Source organism: Ceratotherium simum, chromosome 22, assembly GCF_057802395.1.
Source record: "Ceratotherium simum simum isolate JZ-2026a chromosome 22, ASM5780239v1, whole genome shotgun sequence".
Taxonomy (NCBI): Eukaryota; Metazoa; Chordata; class Mammalia; order Perissodactyla; family Rhinocerotidae; genus Ceratotherium; species Ceratotherium simum.
Window position 1 is genome coordinate 45,272,733 of NC_141921.1, and position 18,228 is coordinate 45,290,960.

General features: G+C 59.2%; 1 protein-coding gene across 1 annotated transcript in view; it reads right to left on the reverse strand.

The window, feature by feature from the left end:
- The window catches only part of CAMTA1 (calmodulin binding transcription activator 1), an 868,791-nt gene that overhangs the window by 72,940 nt on the left and 777,623 nt on the right, over positions 1-18,228 (reverse strand). Inside the window, exons 10-11 of the mRNA XM_087446886.1 lie at positions 12,721-12,847; positions 6,816-6,950 (exon numbers count right to left, since the gene is read on the reverse strand). Of these exons, the coding sequence (XP_087303012.1) occupies positions 6,816-6,950; positions 12,721-12,847 (262 nt within the window). The remainder of the gene's footprint in view (positions 1-6,815; positions 6,951-12,720; positions 12,848-18,228) is intronic.

Consider the following 18,228-nt stretch of genomic DNA (forward strand, 5'->3'; position numbering starts at 1 on the left):
GCCCTCAAGTTGAATGAGGATAGAACAGGCCCTGGAGTCAACAAGGACATACTGTGACCTTGGTAAGAGCCACATCAGTCAGCGTGCCGATGATGGGTGGGTGGGTGGCCACGGGAGGCCAGAAGCTGGATGCCAGCACCCATTCTATCCCAGCAGGAAGGTGTCCTCCAGGAATGTGTCTTTCTCATGTTACCCCTCTCCTAGTGTGTCCCACCGTTAACGTGATAAATGATCAACAAATGTGCAATCACACTGTACTTCTATTCTCCTTAAAACAGGCCACCTTCGATTATACAATTGTGCCTTCAATTCCCTGGCTGACTGAAGCGGCAGCTCCCAGAGCCGGGGCTGTCCCTGGTGCCTCCCCACGTCCGTCATAATGCCCAGGTCAGAGCCTCGCGCCGGACGGAGCCTGGGCAGGGCTTTGCTGGTGTTCTCTGTGGGTCAGTCTCACCTCCAGCGAGGCCTGGGGCCGGGCCCACACCGCGCATCTCTGGATTCCCCTGGGACACAGCTTACAATAGATGGCTGTTCTGGGGTGAATAGCATCCCCCAAATATTCAAATCTACCTGGAACCTCAGAATGTGGCCTTACTTAGAAATAGGGTCTCTATAATTAGTTAATTATAGATGCCACTAGTTAAGATGAGTTCATACTGGATTGGGTGTGGGCGCAAATCCAACAGCTGGTGTCTTCATAAGAAGAGAAAATAGAGACACAGAGACGCGCACAGAGGGAAGATGCCATATGATGATGGAGACAATGATTGGAGTTATGTGGCCACCAGCCAAAGAAGGCCAAGGACTGCCAGCAGCCACCAGAGGCCAGGGGGGCAAGAAGACTCCCTAGAGCCTTCAGAGGCTGCGTGGCCCTGTCAGCACTTTGGTTTTGGACTTCTAACCTGTAGAACTGGGAGAGAACATGTTTCTGTCTTCAGCCCCCAAGTTTGTGGGACTAGGAAACTAATGCAACGGTCCAGGAAAAGCTGGTTGATATCGGCCACCGGAGGGTCTGAGCCTCCATCTTCACGCCTCGGGATGAGCCCCCAGGTGGCCGGGAGCCAATCCTCAAGAGCAGCCGCACCCCGGGCTCGCCCACGGATTTTACTTTGCTTCCTGCCCCAGCAGCCAGGAGGAGGACGCGAGGCTGCCTCCCAGGCCTCTGCAGATGCTGGGCTTGCTCCTCAGCGCCGTTTCTCTGCAGGGCACCATTTGTCACTGCTGCCAGGAGGCGGGTGCGGCCAGCCCCAAGGTGACCCACTCCCTGCCACACAGAGGAGCTGCACACAGATCCATTTGGTGGGGCTCCCACTGCGGACAGCAGGAGAACACTTCCCCAGGAGACATCCGAGGACCAGGCCCCTTGGCCCCTGGCTGAGGAGGGCTCAGGCAGACACCTGCCCCCAATTTGTAACGATGTGGACCCCAGAGACCAGAGAGGCTGAGCGTGAGGAGGGATCCCGTGCTGTGGAGCAAGGCACTGGCTGGGCAGGCTGCAGCTCAGAGAGGTAGTTCAGGTCCCAAGCACAGACGGGGTCAAACTAGCTTCTTCCACTGCCCCCTGTCTCTTAGATCACCAGTCTGCAAAGAAGTACCCAGGGACCCATGAGCTAACCAGCTTCGGTATGCCCCAGACTGCACTCCAGGTGAAGGCCAGAAGGCTCTCAGCGGTGCCCTCTTCTTGCTCACAGGGAAGACCCCTATGTCAGTGCTTCTCAAGCTTCTCCCAGAGGTGGGGGTGGGGGGCACCCTCGGGTGCTGACTGTGGATGAAATTCACAGCAGCTCTCCAAAGTCAAGACAATTCACTGATGCTGTATGTCTTACCTTAAAAACTCTTCTGAATTTTGTATTCTACTCCATAAAACAAACTGTATTTGTTTTAGTAAAACAGTGACATTTTCAATTACTTACAACTAAATTACTTAACTGTTGCTCCTCCCCCCAGATCAGCTGATGAAGTGATGTTCTTGGAATTTTTCTCCAGTCTCTGTTCGGCTCTGTGTATGTTCTCCCATGTGGACAGTTCAGCATCACACACTAGGCCCAGAGGAGGTGATGGGAGGTGGGCTGGGGGGTCTGCAGGAGGGAAGGAGCCAGGGCAGGAGGAGCCGGCACAGGTACACCCAGCAGAAAGCCCTGGAGTGTGAGCATGGGAGGAAGAAAGCATCCAGAGGCTTCTGGGAAGGCCAAACTCGGAGGCCAAACCTTGTTTTTCCTTCTTTCCACCTCCTTAGAGGGGAGCAAGGCTCTCAGTCTTCCCAGACACCTGACCCGGAGCCAGGCCACCCCCAGTGATAACCTCCTCTGGTCCTGGTGAGCTGGAGGGACAGCCTGCCCAGGGGTGTCCACCCTGCCCTGAGGCTTCCTATGCAGGAGGAGGCACCTGGATGATGAGGTGTGAGCTCCAGTCCCTGTTCCCCCCTCTGCTGAGATGACAAGGTCCCTCCCCCATCCCTGAGGGACAGCAGGAGGCCTGCCCATGTGGCGAGCTGGCTGAGCCCAAGAAAGCTGCATCTGTGCCTTACTCCAATCCTCTCAGCCGGGCCAGAGGCTCAGCTGCCCGAGAAGCGATTGAAAATAGAGTCTAAGAATAAGCGGCTCAGTGGGGATCTGAGAAGGGGGCCAGCGGGGTGGGGGTGGGGCCAGGGACCCCGGGTCTTCTCAACCTGGCCCTGGGGAGAATCAGATGGCTGCAAGAGAAAGAACAGAGTGCCTAGAAGTTCCACTCACCTTCTCTTCCAGGGACAGGGGTCTTAAAGCTGTCCCAGTGTTCTTAGCCGATGTGAGCCCCACCTGCTCGGCTCCAGAACCGCTGTGTCAAAGGGCCTGGGTTTATTCTCTTTGCAAACACAGGCACAGGCGAGACCATCTAAACAGACAGCACATCCTCTCCACCCTCAGCGCAGACCTGGCTGTCTGTATCCACAGGACCCAGCAGGCAGAAGTGACATTTCCCAGAGTCCCTCTGCAAACAGTCTCCAGGGGAAACCCACTGCCTGACTGCCTCTAGCCTAGGAGGTCCATTGAGTCCCCAAGTGCACGGCTGGCCTGCCCCAGACCATTCTGGGGGCCTGGTGTAGAGGCCTGGGGTCAGGACTGGGGAAATCTGTTCTGAATCTGGACCTTTGGGGGAAGAAATGGTGAAAATGGTAGTCCCTGGAGTGCCTTGGCTAGGACAGCCACTGTTCCAACCCCTCGGATCCTTGCTGCCCCCTCTCCCTGGGATACTCCTTCCTATCCCTCTTAGCCTGGCCGATGCCTGCTCAGGCCTGAGGTCTCAGCAGAAGGGTCACTTTCTCCCTGAGGCCTTCCTGCCCGCTGGGCTGGATTAAGCTCTTCTGATGTGTCCTGTGGGCACTCGTTCATTCATTCATTCACACATGCATTCATAAGACCCACATGGCGACCTACAATGCGCCAGTCCTGTGCTAGGCAGTGCGGGTCCAGGCAGACGGGGCCTGTGCCCCCTAGAGCTCTCAGTGGGGTGGGCAGGGGTGGGCAGAGGAAGGGAGGGGAAGCCCCGTAAGTCTAGGGGAGGCGCTGCAGCTCCCGGGACTGAGAGGGCTGCGCTCCCCAGGTCAGCCTGGAGACGGCTAGATGGCGGCGGCAGCGCCCCCTCTTCCCTGTTGTCCCTCCTCGCCCTATCTCCACGCTCTGTTTCTGCCTGGATGGCTGCGTTCAGCTGAGATTTTGGGGACCTGGGGCCCCTGCGCCGATGTCCCTCCGCAGGGACGATCGCCCCCCACCGGGCCGGGCTGCTCAGACAAAGGCTGCGCCCCGGGGACAAAGGCTGCGCCACCGCTGCTGCGCGCGCGCGCGCGCGCGCGCGCGCGGATTCTCTGCGCTCTGCGCCCCCAACCTAGCCTTTAGTCCGGCAAACAAATCCATTTTTAAAATCAAACGAAGGCAGAAATTCTCTTCCCAAAACATTTCTCCTCCTCTGGAATGGGAGGAGGGGGCAAAGAGCTCTCCTAGGGTAGAGAGCAGGGCGACGGAGGGAGGGAAACAACCGCGTACAGCCGAGTCGGCCACCCGGACGGGAGCGCGCAGCTCCCCCTGCACATCCCTGTTCACTCCCCCAGCGCCGGGGGAAGGCCCGGCCCTTCCACTGCGCGGTGCCTTGCCGCAGTCGGGGCGGGCGCCGGGCTCAGCGCTGGCAGCCGGTGCGCGAAGGGCCCTGCATTGCAGCTGCGCCGGGCAGGCCGGCGTGCATGTGTGTGCGCGTGTGTGCACGCGCGCCGCCCGGCCGCCGCGCCCCAGTTTGCTCGGCGCTGCAGTCCCCTCGCCCCCTCCCCTTTCCACCACCACTCCTCCCCCGCCGCAGCACACACGACTCCGCCTCCCAGCAGCTTAATTGAGAATTTGCCCAGTAACCGTGGGGGCGGGAGGGGCTGAGAAAAGGAGCTGCAGAGACGCGAGGCGAGAGGACAGAAAGGCTTCTGACAGCCCGGCCACTGCAGCATCTTGCCGGACACACAGTTCACTGCTAGGCCAAGGGGTTCCAGAGGCCCGGGGACTCGCACCCTCCTGGCCGTCCTAGCTGTCCCCTTTGCACTGGGCAGATTGTGCGGGCGCTGCGGCTGCGGACCTGCTCCGCCCTCCCCCCACAGTTATTATTTATCAGGCTGGAGAAAGGCTGGGCACATGATCTTTGGGTGGATAAGTACTTGTATTCATGTAGAGAAAAAAAAACAAGAAGGGGAGCTTCTCTCCTCTCCTGGCCTGGTTCCTCTGCCCCCGCCTCTGGCTCCCCTCCCATCACTTGAAAGGACGCCCGGCCAAGACCAAAGGGAGGGGGATGCACAGGGTCCTTCAGGGCTCCCGATCTGCTCCCTGTAGGGAGGTGGCCCTGCCATGTCCCCTGCCCAACTCCTGTCATTTCTCCTGTGTATTTTGCCAGGGGCTGTGGGTGCTGTTTCAACTGGAGGCCTATGGAGGTCAGAGCTCCTGGGGTGGCGGCTGCTGGGGAGCAGGTGTCCAGCTTGGCAGCAGGCCTATTGCCCGAGGGGCCTGGGATGGCCGAGGACTCAGGGGTGTGTGTGTCATGAAGCAGTTAATGTGGCTGCCCCTCCTCATGGTCTCCTTCACAGCATCCTCCCGCTGCCAGCAACCTCCTGCTGCTACTTGCTCTCTGGGCTTCCAGGGGGCCGGCTGTTTCCGTGCTCCGAGGCACCACCTGGCTGACACTTGGCTCTCTGAAAGGCTCCATCACCCAAGCAGGTCCTACACTGGTCCCGACATCCTTCAGTCCACCCTGGTGAGGTGACCTGGTCACTCAGGGAGAGCCAGCGCTCTGCAGAGTTCCCTGCTCCGTTTCCCATTTGTTCTGCAAAACTGAAACCGGATTTCCTGAACAGGAGCCCCTGGTCGCCCTGCTCTTCTCTGTTACATCCTGCAGGTCGTCGTCACAGCTGCGGCTGGCCAGGGATGCTGCCAAGGCCAGCCCGGTGCTCCCAAGGCAGCCACTGCCAGGGTGCAGATGCCTGCTGACCCAAAGCCACCTCTGGGAACAGCTAAGAGGGTTCAGTGGCCAGAGCGGCTGCCAGGCACCCTGTCACTGCTGGTGCCGAGGCTGGGACAAGGCTGGTGTTTGCACACTGGGTGGCTCAGGAAAGCTGCCGAGGGCATATACCCAAGCCCAGAAATCCTCCAGCAGCCAGCAGCAAAGGGGAGTCTGAGAGGCGAGAAGGCCAAAGGGCTGCTGTGGGCGGGGGAGGGGTGCTTAAGGAACTGACCCCCTCGGAGGGCCCCGGGTGGCTTAGCCAAGACCCCAGCACCTCGGGCTGGGAGGTCTCTGGCGAGGTACCCCACAGACTGGCCCCTCAGCGGGCTGCCCTGATACTGAGGTCACGTGCAGCCATCCCTCCCACTCTGTCGCAATGCAAAGAGCAGACTATCAGTTCAGCCCCTCAGGCCATTTCTGGTGCTTCCCCTAGGCATGCCCAGGCCTGGAAGGGCGGGCGGCCTCTGACCTTGGCGTTCCCCACCTGTTTTTGACACCTTTTCTCCGCAGAGCCTCTGGTGCCTTAGGAGGAGCAGCCAACACTCACCACCCCTGTGGGTGAGGCCAGCAGCTCTCGAGCCCCTGCCCCACCTTGGCCAGCGGGTCCTGCCTCCTCCCTTGGAGCCTAGTGGCGCTCCCTGGCCCTCCACCCTTAGCCTGGATCATGATCTCAGGCTTGTTTCAGATGCTCTACAGGACAGAGGCTTAAGTATAAACCGCCTATAAGCAGGGGGTGACGGGGGTTTCAGGGCTTCCAGAAGAAGTTTTGGCTCATTATCCCTAAGAGGCAGAAGCATTCAACGCACAGCCCCGCGCGATCCAAGCCTTGGAATCTGAAAGCAGCCCAGCCCAAGCTGCCTCCTTCCAGCCTCACACATTGCTTTCCTCCTAAGAGGCTTGGGGGTTGGTGATGGCCTCCAGGAGCTCTTTCTGCTTCGAGGACACCCTGGAGACAGCCCCGGGGGGCAGCGAGGATGCTTGGACCCTGCTGCTCCAAGTCTGTAGAGAGAGGGGCCTCTCAGCAACTTGGGGGCTTGTCTGGCCCCTCAGATCCCCCAGCAGGAGCGACAGCCACAGGCCCAAGCTCACGTACTTCCTTCTGTCCCAGGGAGAGACTGAGATTCAGGGCAGAGACACGCACAGCCTTACGGTGGAGACCAGGCCGGTCCTCCTGTGGCTGAGACTTGCACCCTTTCCCACCCAGGAGCAAGGGAACCAGTATGTTTCCTCCTTTTCACACCTTGTGTACAGAATCCCCAAGTGTCCCTCTCCCGCAGTGCCTGGCAAGGTGACCTGAGCACCGTTCTTACCGTCCAGTGACAGCCAGTCATGCTGGGAGGAAGGGAGCGTGGGCAGGGCCCGAGCTTTGTACTCAAACACCACTGAGTTGGAGATGATCTGGTTGTTGAAGGCAACTTGTAGGGTCACAAGACCAGTGTCGTGGGCTGTAAGCAAGAGATAGAGAGGTCAGGGCGGGGACCGGGTGGGCACCCTTCAGCCTGGTATACCACCCAAGGACCTGAGCGCCCCCTCCTCACTGCCCTTCACTGGGTAATCCCAGCTGTGCCTGCTCATTTCTCAAGGCTCAATGAATGCTTCTTCTTCCAGGAACCGTCTCTGGACCCCAGACTCAGCCAGGTGCGCTGGGGTCATTCCCACACCCCGTATTGTAATTGCCTCTTTGCTCCTCTGCTCCCTGGTGAGGGCAGGGCCTGGGAGCTCAGGGTGGGTTTGCCAAACGAATGAATGAGTGAATGAATGGTCACCCACCCTGCCCCATGGCTGCCTGACTTCTCCCCGTCCAATCCTTCCTAGCTGCAGTTCGGGGACAGAATTTGCTTCCTCTGTGCTTATTTCTGCTTCACCTTTTCCCACCAGCTTGTCCTGACTCACTTAGCATGGCCTTCCATGTATTTTTAGAAGCTCTTCTGCCTTCCCGATGAGAGCAAGAGCTTCGGCTGAGCCTGTTACCCTGGTCCCCGTGGTGCTGAGCCAGGGGTGCTGGCATGAAGCTTGTGCCTCCCTCCAGTGTCTGGACAGAAGCTTCAGGAAGGCAGAGCCCTTGTGGGTCTCATTAACTGCTCTGCCCCCAACACAGGACGCAATGAAGACAGTATTGGTTGAATAAACAAATGGGACATTCTCACGTGGGCAAGAGGAAAGCCCACCCCTGGTGGGGACCCGCTCCAGTTCTGGGGTTGAGGCTGCTGCTCCGTGACTCCTGTTGAAATCTTGGGGGCTGTGGCCTGCAGAGGTGGCCAGTGCGGGCGTGCGGGCTGCCCGGCCCCGCCAGGCCCCAGCCCCGGGAAGCTCTCAGGGTTGTGTGCTCTCTGCCCTGCTTTTCTGGAACACCAGACAGCAGTGCCCAGGGCCTCCCCAGGACAGATTTCCAGGGAGGACGCACACGGGGATCGTGTTACTGTTTGGGCTCTTGGTTTTCAGCAGCTTACAGACTCCAGGAAGCTGTCCAAGGCAGCTGCTCCCCAGGGCGGAGTCCAGCTCTGGTTTCCCTCTGAGGACGCCTGGTGCAGACCTCACTTCCCGGGGGAAAACCAACTCATTGATCTGTGGCCTCCGCCCACCCCAGGGCCACATACTATGCCACCGTCCCCAGAGCAGGTCTTCAGGAAGTCACTGCCCAAGGGTGACCAGTGGTTTTCCCCTGTGCTTTCCACCTCGGCTCCAGGCCACAGGCTGAACCAATGGCTCCACGGGGTGGGGGTCCCATAGGACCTCCCATGGCGCCTCTTGGGCAGGGACTCCAGCCAAGTCCAGAGCCTCTCAAGGCTCTGACAGCGCCCTGGGCAGCCCTCCAGGCTCATGGTCGCTCGCCTGCCCTGGGGATCTGCCTGGTTTACCAACAGGAAGGAAGGGCGGTGAGCACACCCCCATCTGAGCCTGCTCAGCTCTGTTCCTCTTAGCGAGTCTCCCGCCCCTCCGCCAGCCCCGGGGAGCTCAGGCTTCTCTGTGCCAGATGCCCCAGGGAGCTCAGGGCTTCTCTGTACCAGATGCCCCAGGGAGCTCAGGCTTCTCTGTGCCAGATGCCCTGGGGAGCTCAGGCTTCTCTGTGCCAGATGCCCTGGCGAGAGGGCCCGCCTCAACTGCTACTCTTCCTCCATCGTTCCTGGCACTTGAACCACCTGCAGTGACACTGGGATGGTGGCAGATTCAAAGGCATCCCGTCTTTTCCAGAGAGACGGAGTGGAGAGGACGGATCGTGGACTCCTGGGTCCTGGCCCAGCGGCCTGGCTCGTGCAGGCCCATTACACAGACGCTTCCTTGACTCTCTCTTTCCCTCCCCACCTCCAGTCCGTCAGTGAGTCCTGGGTCCCTCCCCTTCTCCCGTCTCCACAGCCACCGCTCTAGTCCAAGCTGCCCTCATCTCTTCCCTGGACTCCTGCGTCGGCCTCCTGCTGAGGGCAGCCTCAGCACCCCTGAGAGCTGTTCCTGCCGGGATGGTGTCAGGAGGCCACCTCCCAACGCCCCACACGAAACCAGTGGGAATGCGTTGCCCAAGGGAGCCCCCCTCCTCAAGTCAGGGAAGATGACCCCTCTGCCCCTTCCCATGGTTTCCCTGCTTCTGTTCTTCTTCCCTACAAGGCATTCTCCCACACACCCAGAATCATCTCTTAAAGATGTAATTTAGATCAAGTCGCTCCCCCACTTAAAACTAAAGGCTTCCCATTGTAAGTAAAATCAAATCAAACTCCTTCCGGTGACTTAGGAGGATGGACGTGATTCTGTCCCTGCCATCTTCTCCAGCCTTGCCATGTTCATCTCCCCCGCCTTTACATTCGTCCCACTTGCCCAAACTCCTCCTGCCTCAGGGCCTTTGCACTTCCTTTGCCCTCTCCCTGGATGCTTTCCCCCACTCTTCCCATGACTGGCTCCATTTCCTCATCCAGGTCCAGCCTGTGAGAGGCCCTCCCTCATCAGTCTATCCAAAGGAACACCCGTCTTCCAAGCTGCTTTGTCACAGGACCATATTCCGGTGTCCCGCTATTGTTTTCTCCAGTTGTCTTGGTTATTTCTTTGTATCCTTGTTTGTTTTCTGTCTCCTGCAGTAGAACGTAAGCTCGTGAGAGCAGGGATCAGGTCTGTCCTGATCACCTCTTTATGCCCAGTGCCCAGGTCAGTGCCCGGCATGCTATGTCCACTCAATAACTGTTGAATGGATAGCTTCAAAACACAGGGCACTTGCTCTCCTCATTCTGAATGTCACCTTTTGCCTTTAGGGCCATCCCAGGAATCCAGGGTGGGGCTGTCTGGCTGGCAAAGTCTTCCTTTTGGTGGGCTCCTCCGTCTTCTCCTGAGCCCTGGTTGCCTATCCTGAGTCCCAAGTCCTCCTTCTCCACCGCCTCACCCTGAGCTCAGGGCCCTGACGTGTTTGTCTCCCTCTCGACCTCGGGCATGACTGGAATCTTGTAGGAGACAGACTCCTTCCTGTGTGTCTTCTGTGGCCAGTGACGGTGGGGGAGCTGTCCGAGAAGAATCGTGTTCTTGGTCGAGGTTGAGTTTCCTCACCCGTGTTGCCTGAGTAGGTGCGCCAGGCAGGTGGGCAGCGGCCATTTGTGCTCCCTGTGCCCTCCCCCACTCACCCCCTGGGTCCCCTCCTCCCAGGTCATTCCCAGCCCCTAAGGTGGCCTGCCTTGTGCTCACAGGCCTCTGAGCCCTTCTTTTCGGCGAGGCCGGTTTGGTTCTGCCTCCAAGTATTCCTTCTTCAAGATCAGTTCCAGGTTCCCTGAGTCCTTGGGAGACCCAGGGAAGGGTCCCTAGCAGCCAGCATCATCCCCGGGGGTCAGGGTTAGGGTTAGGGGCTGGGCTTTGCTCCATTCCTGGTGCCTACCAGTGCCTGGCAGACTATTTGATGAATGAATGAATGCAGGCATGCATGCATCCAGGGCTGTCTTAAAGAGTGATGTGTTTCAATTTGGGCCTCAAAACAGAGATGTCCAAAGGTGCCCCCCTCTTTGTCGTTGGCTGTAGAACAGAATGGTGCTCTAGTGGTAAGGCCCGGCTCTCAGTCCACCTGAGTCTGTGGCTCCTCGTCCCTGGGTCTGAGATGCGGCATTAGAAGAGCTGAATGACTGGGAGACACGGTGGCCTGGGCAGACTCTCCTGCCAGCTCTGGGGACCCAGAAATGCTCTGGGACCAGGAGAACTGCCTGCCGCGACCGGAACAGCCCTGGTCCCCTCTCCCCACTTCCCCTCAGGACAGAAAGAGCGAGGCCTCGCTCATGGAGCACCTTCATGGATTGAGCACGCGCTCCAGGTGCTTCTCGGGCCTTCCTTCAGCTCACGCTCTGGCCCTCCTGGCAGGTGGTTTGTAAAGATGTAGAAATGGAGGCCCAGAGAGGTCAGCCGCTGAGCGGAAGCCGCCAGATGGTAACTGGCTGATCTGGGATGTGCTGCGGTGTGACTGATCCAGCCCCCAGGAGTCGCCAGGTCCTGGCCTGGGACATCATCCAGAGGGCACGCAAAGGCCAGTCTTTTTTTTGGAGGGGTCAGATAACTTAGGACAGGCAAGGTCTGAGTCCTCAGCCAGGCAAGAACCAGGTACAGGAAGTGGCTTCTATTTATAGGACAGGCGAGGCCTGTGCCAGCAGCAGGTGATAAGTGGACAGTTTAATAACACGCTGCCCTCTCCCTGTACCCTGCTGGTGGGGGTGGGGAGGCAGCATTAGCCACACACAGCCCTGAGCCGTGATAGGCTGACCCAGCCGGGCTGGCATCTGGGGGGGCTGTGCTCTAGAGTGAGCAGGGCTGCTGGGAGCAAAGGGGGCCCAGTGGGTTCTCTGGAGCCCGCCAGGCAGCCAGAGGGGGCAGGGCCAGCAGGAGAGGCCACCATGGCGCCAGCCCGGGCTCCCTGGAACGTTTGTGGGGAAGAAGGTGCTGGGTTCCCATGGAGGCCAAGCATGTAAGCCCAGGCCTGGAACATTCTGCTCTGCGGGCTGCATGGGGAGATGGAGAGAGAGAAGGAAGAGTGTTCCATGTGAGCTCAAGAGCCCAGGCTGGAGGGATGCTGCAGGAAGGCAGACAGCTAGGGCAGCGCAAGGCTCAAGCAGGACTGCTCCAGGTGGAACCTGGCACCTGGCACAGGCCAGCTCTGCTCCTACCTGGGAAACCCCCCCCCCCCCAACCCCGCTGCATTTCTCTTCCCATCCCTAGCCCTCCACGGGGAGCATTCTCTCTCCTTTGTAGGCCTCCTGGCTTCAGATAACACGGGGAGCCCTCCGCCCTCACCACCCCACCTCCCTATCTCCCTCTGATCATTGCCTGGGCTAGCTGGATAGCCCATCCCTGGAGCAAATGATGTGTGCAAGGGGTCAGCCAGGGGTCTTCCCAACACCACCCAGGGAACCGAAAAGGAGATCTAGACACAGATTCCCTCACAAATACCCATCTCCTCCTCGTGACGTGCCAAGGACTTTTCGAGCCCTCAGGACACACGGTGACCAAGAAAGACACAGACCCTACCCTCATGAAGCCGACAGGCCCGTGGGGAGGTAGTAATGGCCAGAGGTCAAGGATGAGTTGACCAGACAGGGACACTAAGCTAAGTCGGTGATGGTGAAGCCCCAAGTGAGTGGGGAGAAGGTTGGAACCTCTGAGGCAGCACAGAGGGGCTCCTGCCCCGAAACTGGAAGCGGATTATGTGCAGGCGCCTTTTCCTGGGGACGGGGCAGATGGCTGCAAATTCTCGAAGGAGTTTGTGCAGATTATTCTTAGTTGGACACTCCTTCCCCCACCACCCGCCAGGCCTTCATCTCTCTCTGACCTGCTCTGTGCCCCAGGGGGACTGACCCTGCGGACGGCATGGCCATGGGGGGCACGGGCAGGAGGAGGGATGGCCTCTGAACCCTGGTGCAGCTCCCTGCGGGCCCTCTGCCTGCCCGGCTCTCAGCAGCTCCAGGGACCCTTCAGGTCGAGGGTCCTGCTGTGGCCGGTCCTGGGTGTGTCGACCTGGCTCATTGGTTGTCTAAACAGTCCCCTCATCATGTTCTCCTCAGAATCCCAGCTAAGCATGCCACGACCCTGTCGGATATGGGGTCCATGAGCAGAAGAGATGACATTACAGTAGTTGGTCTGGGACCCACCCCTCCACAGCTGAGGAAGTAAGGCCCAGAGTAATGACGTGACTTGTCCAAGGTCACCCCAGGTTTGGGGTCCAGTGCTCCCGGGCCTCTGCCCTCGGCCGGGAAGCAGCTGTCTCACCTGGGCAGTAGCAGCGCAGCACACCCGGCTGGATGAGGGACGCAGGCACTGAGATCTGGTCGAACAGGCAGCTGTAGTTATTGCTGGCTTCCTGCCACGGGCCTGTGATGAGGACCTTCACTCCTCCCTGGAGGGAACAGACATGAGCAGAGGCGAGCATCAGCTACAGAGGGAGGGATGAAGGCCGCCAGCCTCGCGGCTGCACTGCTTGGACCGCGGTCTGTACCCCACCCCACGTGCTTGTTGAACATGCAGCTTCCTGGTTCCAACAAGCCCTGGCGTTAGAGAACCACTGTTTCAGGACTGCAGCAGGAAGAGAGGACCCGTAACCCTCCTCCCCCGGTCCCTCAGGTGACCCCAGTTGCTCCTTGCCATCCTCAGCTGGCATCCAGCATGGGGGCTGGCAGTTCTGACCCTGGACCCTCTCCTGTGTAACTTCCAGTTCTAGGCAGAAGGGAGCACAGAGTTTTTCAAACCTTTCCAGCCCATGATGCACCTGAGAGCTGGCCACGTGGGACCCCGGGAAGGAAGTGGAGGGAGCTGGAGGGCCTTCTCTGTCATCTGCTTGTGGACAGGTGGAGGGAGCTCTGAGTTTTGAAAACAGGCCTGAGCATCCTAGTGTCACCCAGGGACTGGAAGTTCTGGTGGGGAAACCAGGAGAGACCGAGGATCCCCGAGGTATGGAGGAGACGGGGGACAGGAGACGGGGGTGGATGAAGAAGGCAACGAGAATGACGGCAGAAATACAAAGATGGAGAAGAAGGCTCTGAGTTGGAGGGGCTTAGAGATTGCCCTGGGCTGTAGAGCGTCTTAGAGCTGGGGGATGAGGATAGGGTGGCACTGAGCATGGGCCCCCTGCCTCTGTGCTGAGCCATCCAGGGAGCTTGTCTGTCGCTGCCCACACGGCTAGAGGGGCCCAGGAAAGGTGCTCCCTGACCTCCTGCTGGAACCAGCCAGGGTGTGCCCCAGAGCGAGGAGGGTTGCCTTAGGTCCCGGTGCCTCGGATGGTCCTGCTTTACGGCCACCATCCCCCCTTAGTGATTAACAGTGCCTCCTGCACTCAATGTGCCCGATGTGAAGGATGAGGTGTAGGTGCCCTACTCAGAGCTCAGACAGACGAGGGGAGGGCCCAGTCACTGAGTGGTGAGGCCCACACTGGGGGGTGCGGAGTGTGGGGGTGCTGGCCTCTCTGGCTCTCCTTGGTGGGCCCACCCCAGCCAGGCTCCATCCACCTTTCCCAGCAGGGGGCCAGGAGCTGTCAGGACAGAGTGGAGATCGCCACCTAGTGTCAAGGCTGGGGAAGGCCGAGAGTGGCACCTACTTGAGACTGGGGTGATGGAGGGGGTGAGGAGTGCGGACCCCAGACCCTCCTTCCCCGACCTCTCCAGGCCAGAGAGACCAGACCCCAGACTCCCGCCTCTGCCCTATGCGGGTGAGATGCTCTCTCCTGCTCAGTCACGGGTTCTTGGGTGGCCTTTCCTTGGCTATCCCAGCCCTGGAGGGACCCCCGGCCTCAACATGGGGCTTGCTCCTCACAATGTTCCTGGAACCCTGCCCTGGCCGGGGGCTGGTCTTGGGCATCAGTATCGGGAGGGGGTGTTTTCAGGGTCGAGTGAAGGTGGCTCCCCATAGCCCAGCACAGAAGAGAGGGTTCCACTACGGAAGGGACTTTCCCAGAATGGCAGGCATCTCACCTCTGCTCTTGGATGGGCCTTCCTCTGGGCTGGGATGGCTTTGGAGAAGTCATTTTCCCGCTAGGCAACCAAAGTTTGGGGGACAGTGGAGAGAGCTCAGGACTGGGAGCCAGAAGCAGGAGGCCGGCCCCTGCCCCTCAGTAGCCGTGTGTCCTCAGGCAAGTGGCTCAACCTCTCTGGGTGGCATTTGATCCCTAGGGGCCTTAACATGCCTTGGTTCTGATATATGGCTCCACAAGGAGACTTGGAGGTCTGTCGGAGTGGTGGGGCTGGGGCTGGCACCCTTCAGCCCACAGGCTGGGAGCGGGTGCCTGGCAGGGAGGTGTGCCCCATGGCATAGGTAGAACCTGACTTTGGGATGTCCGGGAGTACCAGAGGCCGGCTCGGGACACGATCCTCCCTGGATCCTGGGAAGTGGAAGGGCAGTGGCTTCAAAAGGCCACAGACATTGACCATGTGAGAAAAAAGGAAGAAAATAATAACCCCAATCAACAGCGGCTGGCATGAAGCTAGGGCTGCTGTGAGGAACAAAGGGCTGCAGAAATTACTGGAGAACATCAGGACCTTCTCCATGGAAACTGCTGCAGGATGGGCTCAGCATCTATCTGCTCAAGGGGCGGTTGCCATGGCAACGCTCTCCTGGCTGCGCCTGCTGACTCGTTGTGACGCAGGCACCTGATGGCTCTAATTGCAGCCTCCTCTGCCTGGTGCAGCGGGAGTGCCAGTGGAGGCAGATGACGCAGAAGGGTTTGGGGGTGGGGAGGGGGCAAGAAATGCCACCCGAGGTCTCTGCCGTGGGAGTCTTGAGATAAGGGACCCAGATTTCTGATGCACTTGGGGCAGATCCTGGGGCCCAGAGGCACTCCAGAGTGTGTGTGTGTGTGTGTGTGTGTGTGTGTGTGTGTGTGTGTTGGTGACCAGCTGCAGCTGGAGGTGAAGAGGTGGACAGAGCAGATGAGAAATGGGAGCAGATGGCTCCAGCCTTAGCATCCCTGCAAAGTGGGTGCCTGGGCAATGTGGAATTTCAGAGCTGGGTGCTGAGCGACTGTTTAGCCAGCCCCCATATTTACGGACTAGGAAGCCTCCCCAGGCCTATGTGTCTTGCCGCAGAGCCCTCCAGGAACTTGGCAGAGCCGGGCTAGAACCGGGCTCCTGACGTGGTTGGCAAGCAGGCCCCTTGCTGGCAGAGAAGGGGCGAGGGCAAGGGGCAAGCATGCCAGCCAGGGGGCTGTGAGGGGAGAGAAGGGTCAGGAGAGAAGGGGCTGTCTCCTGTAGGAGAACCCAGGAGGGGGTGGCTCCTGCTCCGGGACTGGGGACAGTGGGAGGGGTGGGAGAGGACAGCAAGGAGGAAGTGGCTGCTCAGAGCTGCTGGGGCCTCTGCAGAGGCCTCCGCTTGTGGCCATTGGGCTCCAAAGGGCCCAGCTGATGGAATCTGTGCATTTTCCAAATCAAATTGAATTTGAGCTGCTTTTGTTTCCGGGGAGCTGGAAGCATCCAGGGCTTCTGGAAAACCAGGGCTGGACGCTCCTTCTGCCAGGCACCAGACCATCCTTCCTCTCCCGTTCCTGTGCTGCCCTCGTGTGGCGAGCCGCTGAACTGACTCGCTCCGAGGTGCAGTTGAGGGATTTACCGGCGGTACTTGGTACAGAACAGAGAGTGCCAGACCTGCCTCGGGCACTGTCACTAGTGCCCCCAGGCCCAAGGAGGCCAGACAGGGACCTGCACACCCAGGTCGAGGCCTAGGGAAAGACAGTTCCTCCTTCTATCCTCCAGCTCCCGCGGGACTCAGGCTCCAGGAAGACTTGAAGTGTCCCAAGGGCCAAATCTTCTAGGTCCTAGGACTTAGAGGGCCTTGTGGCCACCCCTCTCAGCCATTTACAGATAAGGAAACTGAGGCCCAGGGAGCCAGGTCTCAGATCGAAAGACAGTGCCCTGACTCCCAGCTCTGACCTCGCTGCACCCCAAGCCCCGGCTCCCTCCTTATCCCTCTGAATTGCTTTCTTAAGCCCTGTGGGGGGCAAGCTGCTGAGCTGAGCTGACCTTTCACCCTGGGGGAAGTGTGGTGGGCTCTAGAAGGATGCCACTGAGCTCAGTGTCACTGCCGGGGTCACACCAAGCCACACCAAGAGAAAGCCTGGTGGGAATCTTCTGGAATCTTGGAAGGGTGGTGGAGGGTAAGCACATAGAGGTGGACTGAAGAGGCAGGGGCTGCCTGAGCACTTTCCTCAGTTAGTCCTCACAACAACCAGTGAGGTGAGCGCTGCCATTGCCCCAATTTTAGAGAGGAAGGCACTGCATTGCCGAAGGTCACCGGCTAGTAAGCGTGGGGCCAGGATTTGAACCACACTGTCCTGCCCCAGCCCCAGGCTTCTCACTACACAGAGCAGCCACCTCTGGACATCCGAGGAATTTTATAAACAGGCTGTACACAGACCCAGTGCAGGGCAGAGGCTGCTCTGTCCAGACACCTGCCAATTTCCAGGACTCTCCTGTCCAAAGGCTGGGCCACTCACTGGGCTGATGTGGATCTGAGAGCTGGGGGCATCTGGACACAGGTTGTATCTTAGCTTTGCCATAAAGGAAGGAGGCGAAGCTGGCGTGAGCCTCCTGGTGAAGGTTGTGACACTGAGGCCCACCATCTAGGTCACCCCTCCAAGGTTGTACATGGTCAACCAGCGAGCAGCCTCTTTCCCACGGCCACCACAGGAAGACTTGAAAAGGAACACAGTGGCCATGAGCTGTGACGGCCACGGAATAATAACCACGTTCACTGATTACTTACTATGGCCCGGAGACATGACAAACTCTCCTGGGAGCACCATACCTCGCCCTGAGCAGGTACTGTTATCACCCCATCTTACAGGGGAGGAAACAGGCACAGAGAGCTGGATTGACACCCAGGAGTGTCCCTGAGACGCGCCCTTCACCACTAGGCCTCACTGTCCTCTTCACCAGGGCCTGGGGGGGATGCTGAAGCAGAGACTGGCTCTGAGAAGTGCTTCGCTTCTCAGGACACCCCATCAACCCAGTCTTGACTCGAGCATCGTCTGGGAGACCTGGCCAGCTCCTGGGTCTGGGACATGCAGGGCTCTGGCCAGCATCCTGCACTGCCTATGCCCGGAGACGTTTTGTGAGGTCTACATCACTGCCCTAAGGCATCCTGTGAGACTTCGGGTCTTTCAGGAGTGCCCCTCCCTTGGTGTCCCGGGCAGCGGCCCCCGCCCTAGTGTCTACGGAGCGTGGCAGTGGTGTCTTGGCAGCGGCCAAGAGAGCCGTGGGCAGCCCCGCCCAGGGGAAGGTGCCCATCTGGGCTGCGCCCCAGGCACTGGGCAGGCGGGCTGGAAGGAGTCAGGGAGTGTGCATGCCCCGGGGTGCAGCAGGGCATTAGAGAAAGCCTGGGCCACTCTGTCCCCCTCCTATGCCATCTACTTCAGAGAAAGAGCAAAGGTTCCTTCCTTAAACACGTGGGCCACCGTGGCAAGACCTGGGTTTTCTCGTGGTCCTGGGCTTTAGAGCAGCGATTCTCAACGTCAGATCTCAGCCCCTGGGAACTGAGACAGCTGGGGTGGGATAGGGGTGGGGTGGCGGGGCACAGGTGGGAGATCCTAGGTCATGATTATGGCTTTGATTTTGTACGGACCTGATTTACCCAAGAAAATCTCATGGATGACTATTCAGACGCTGCACCCTCCCTCTCCATTTGATGGGAGTTTTTTTTTTTTTGCTTCGTTTCGTGAAGTAAATCAAGAACAATGGATATGGATGCTCTATGGTGGTGATTCTCAAATGGTTTGTTTAGCAGGATACTTTTTCC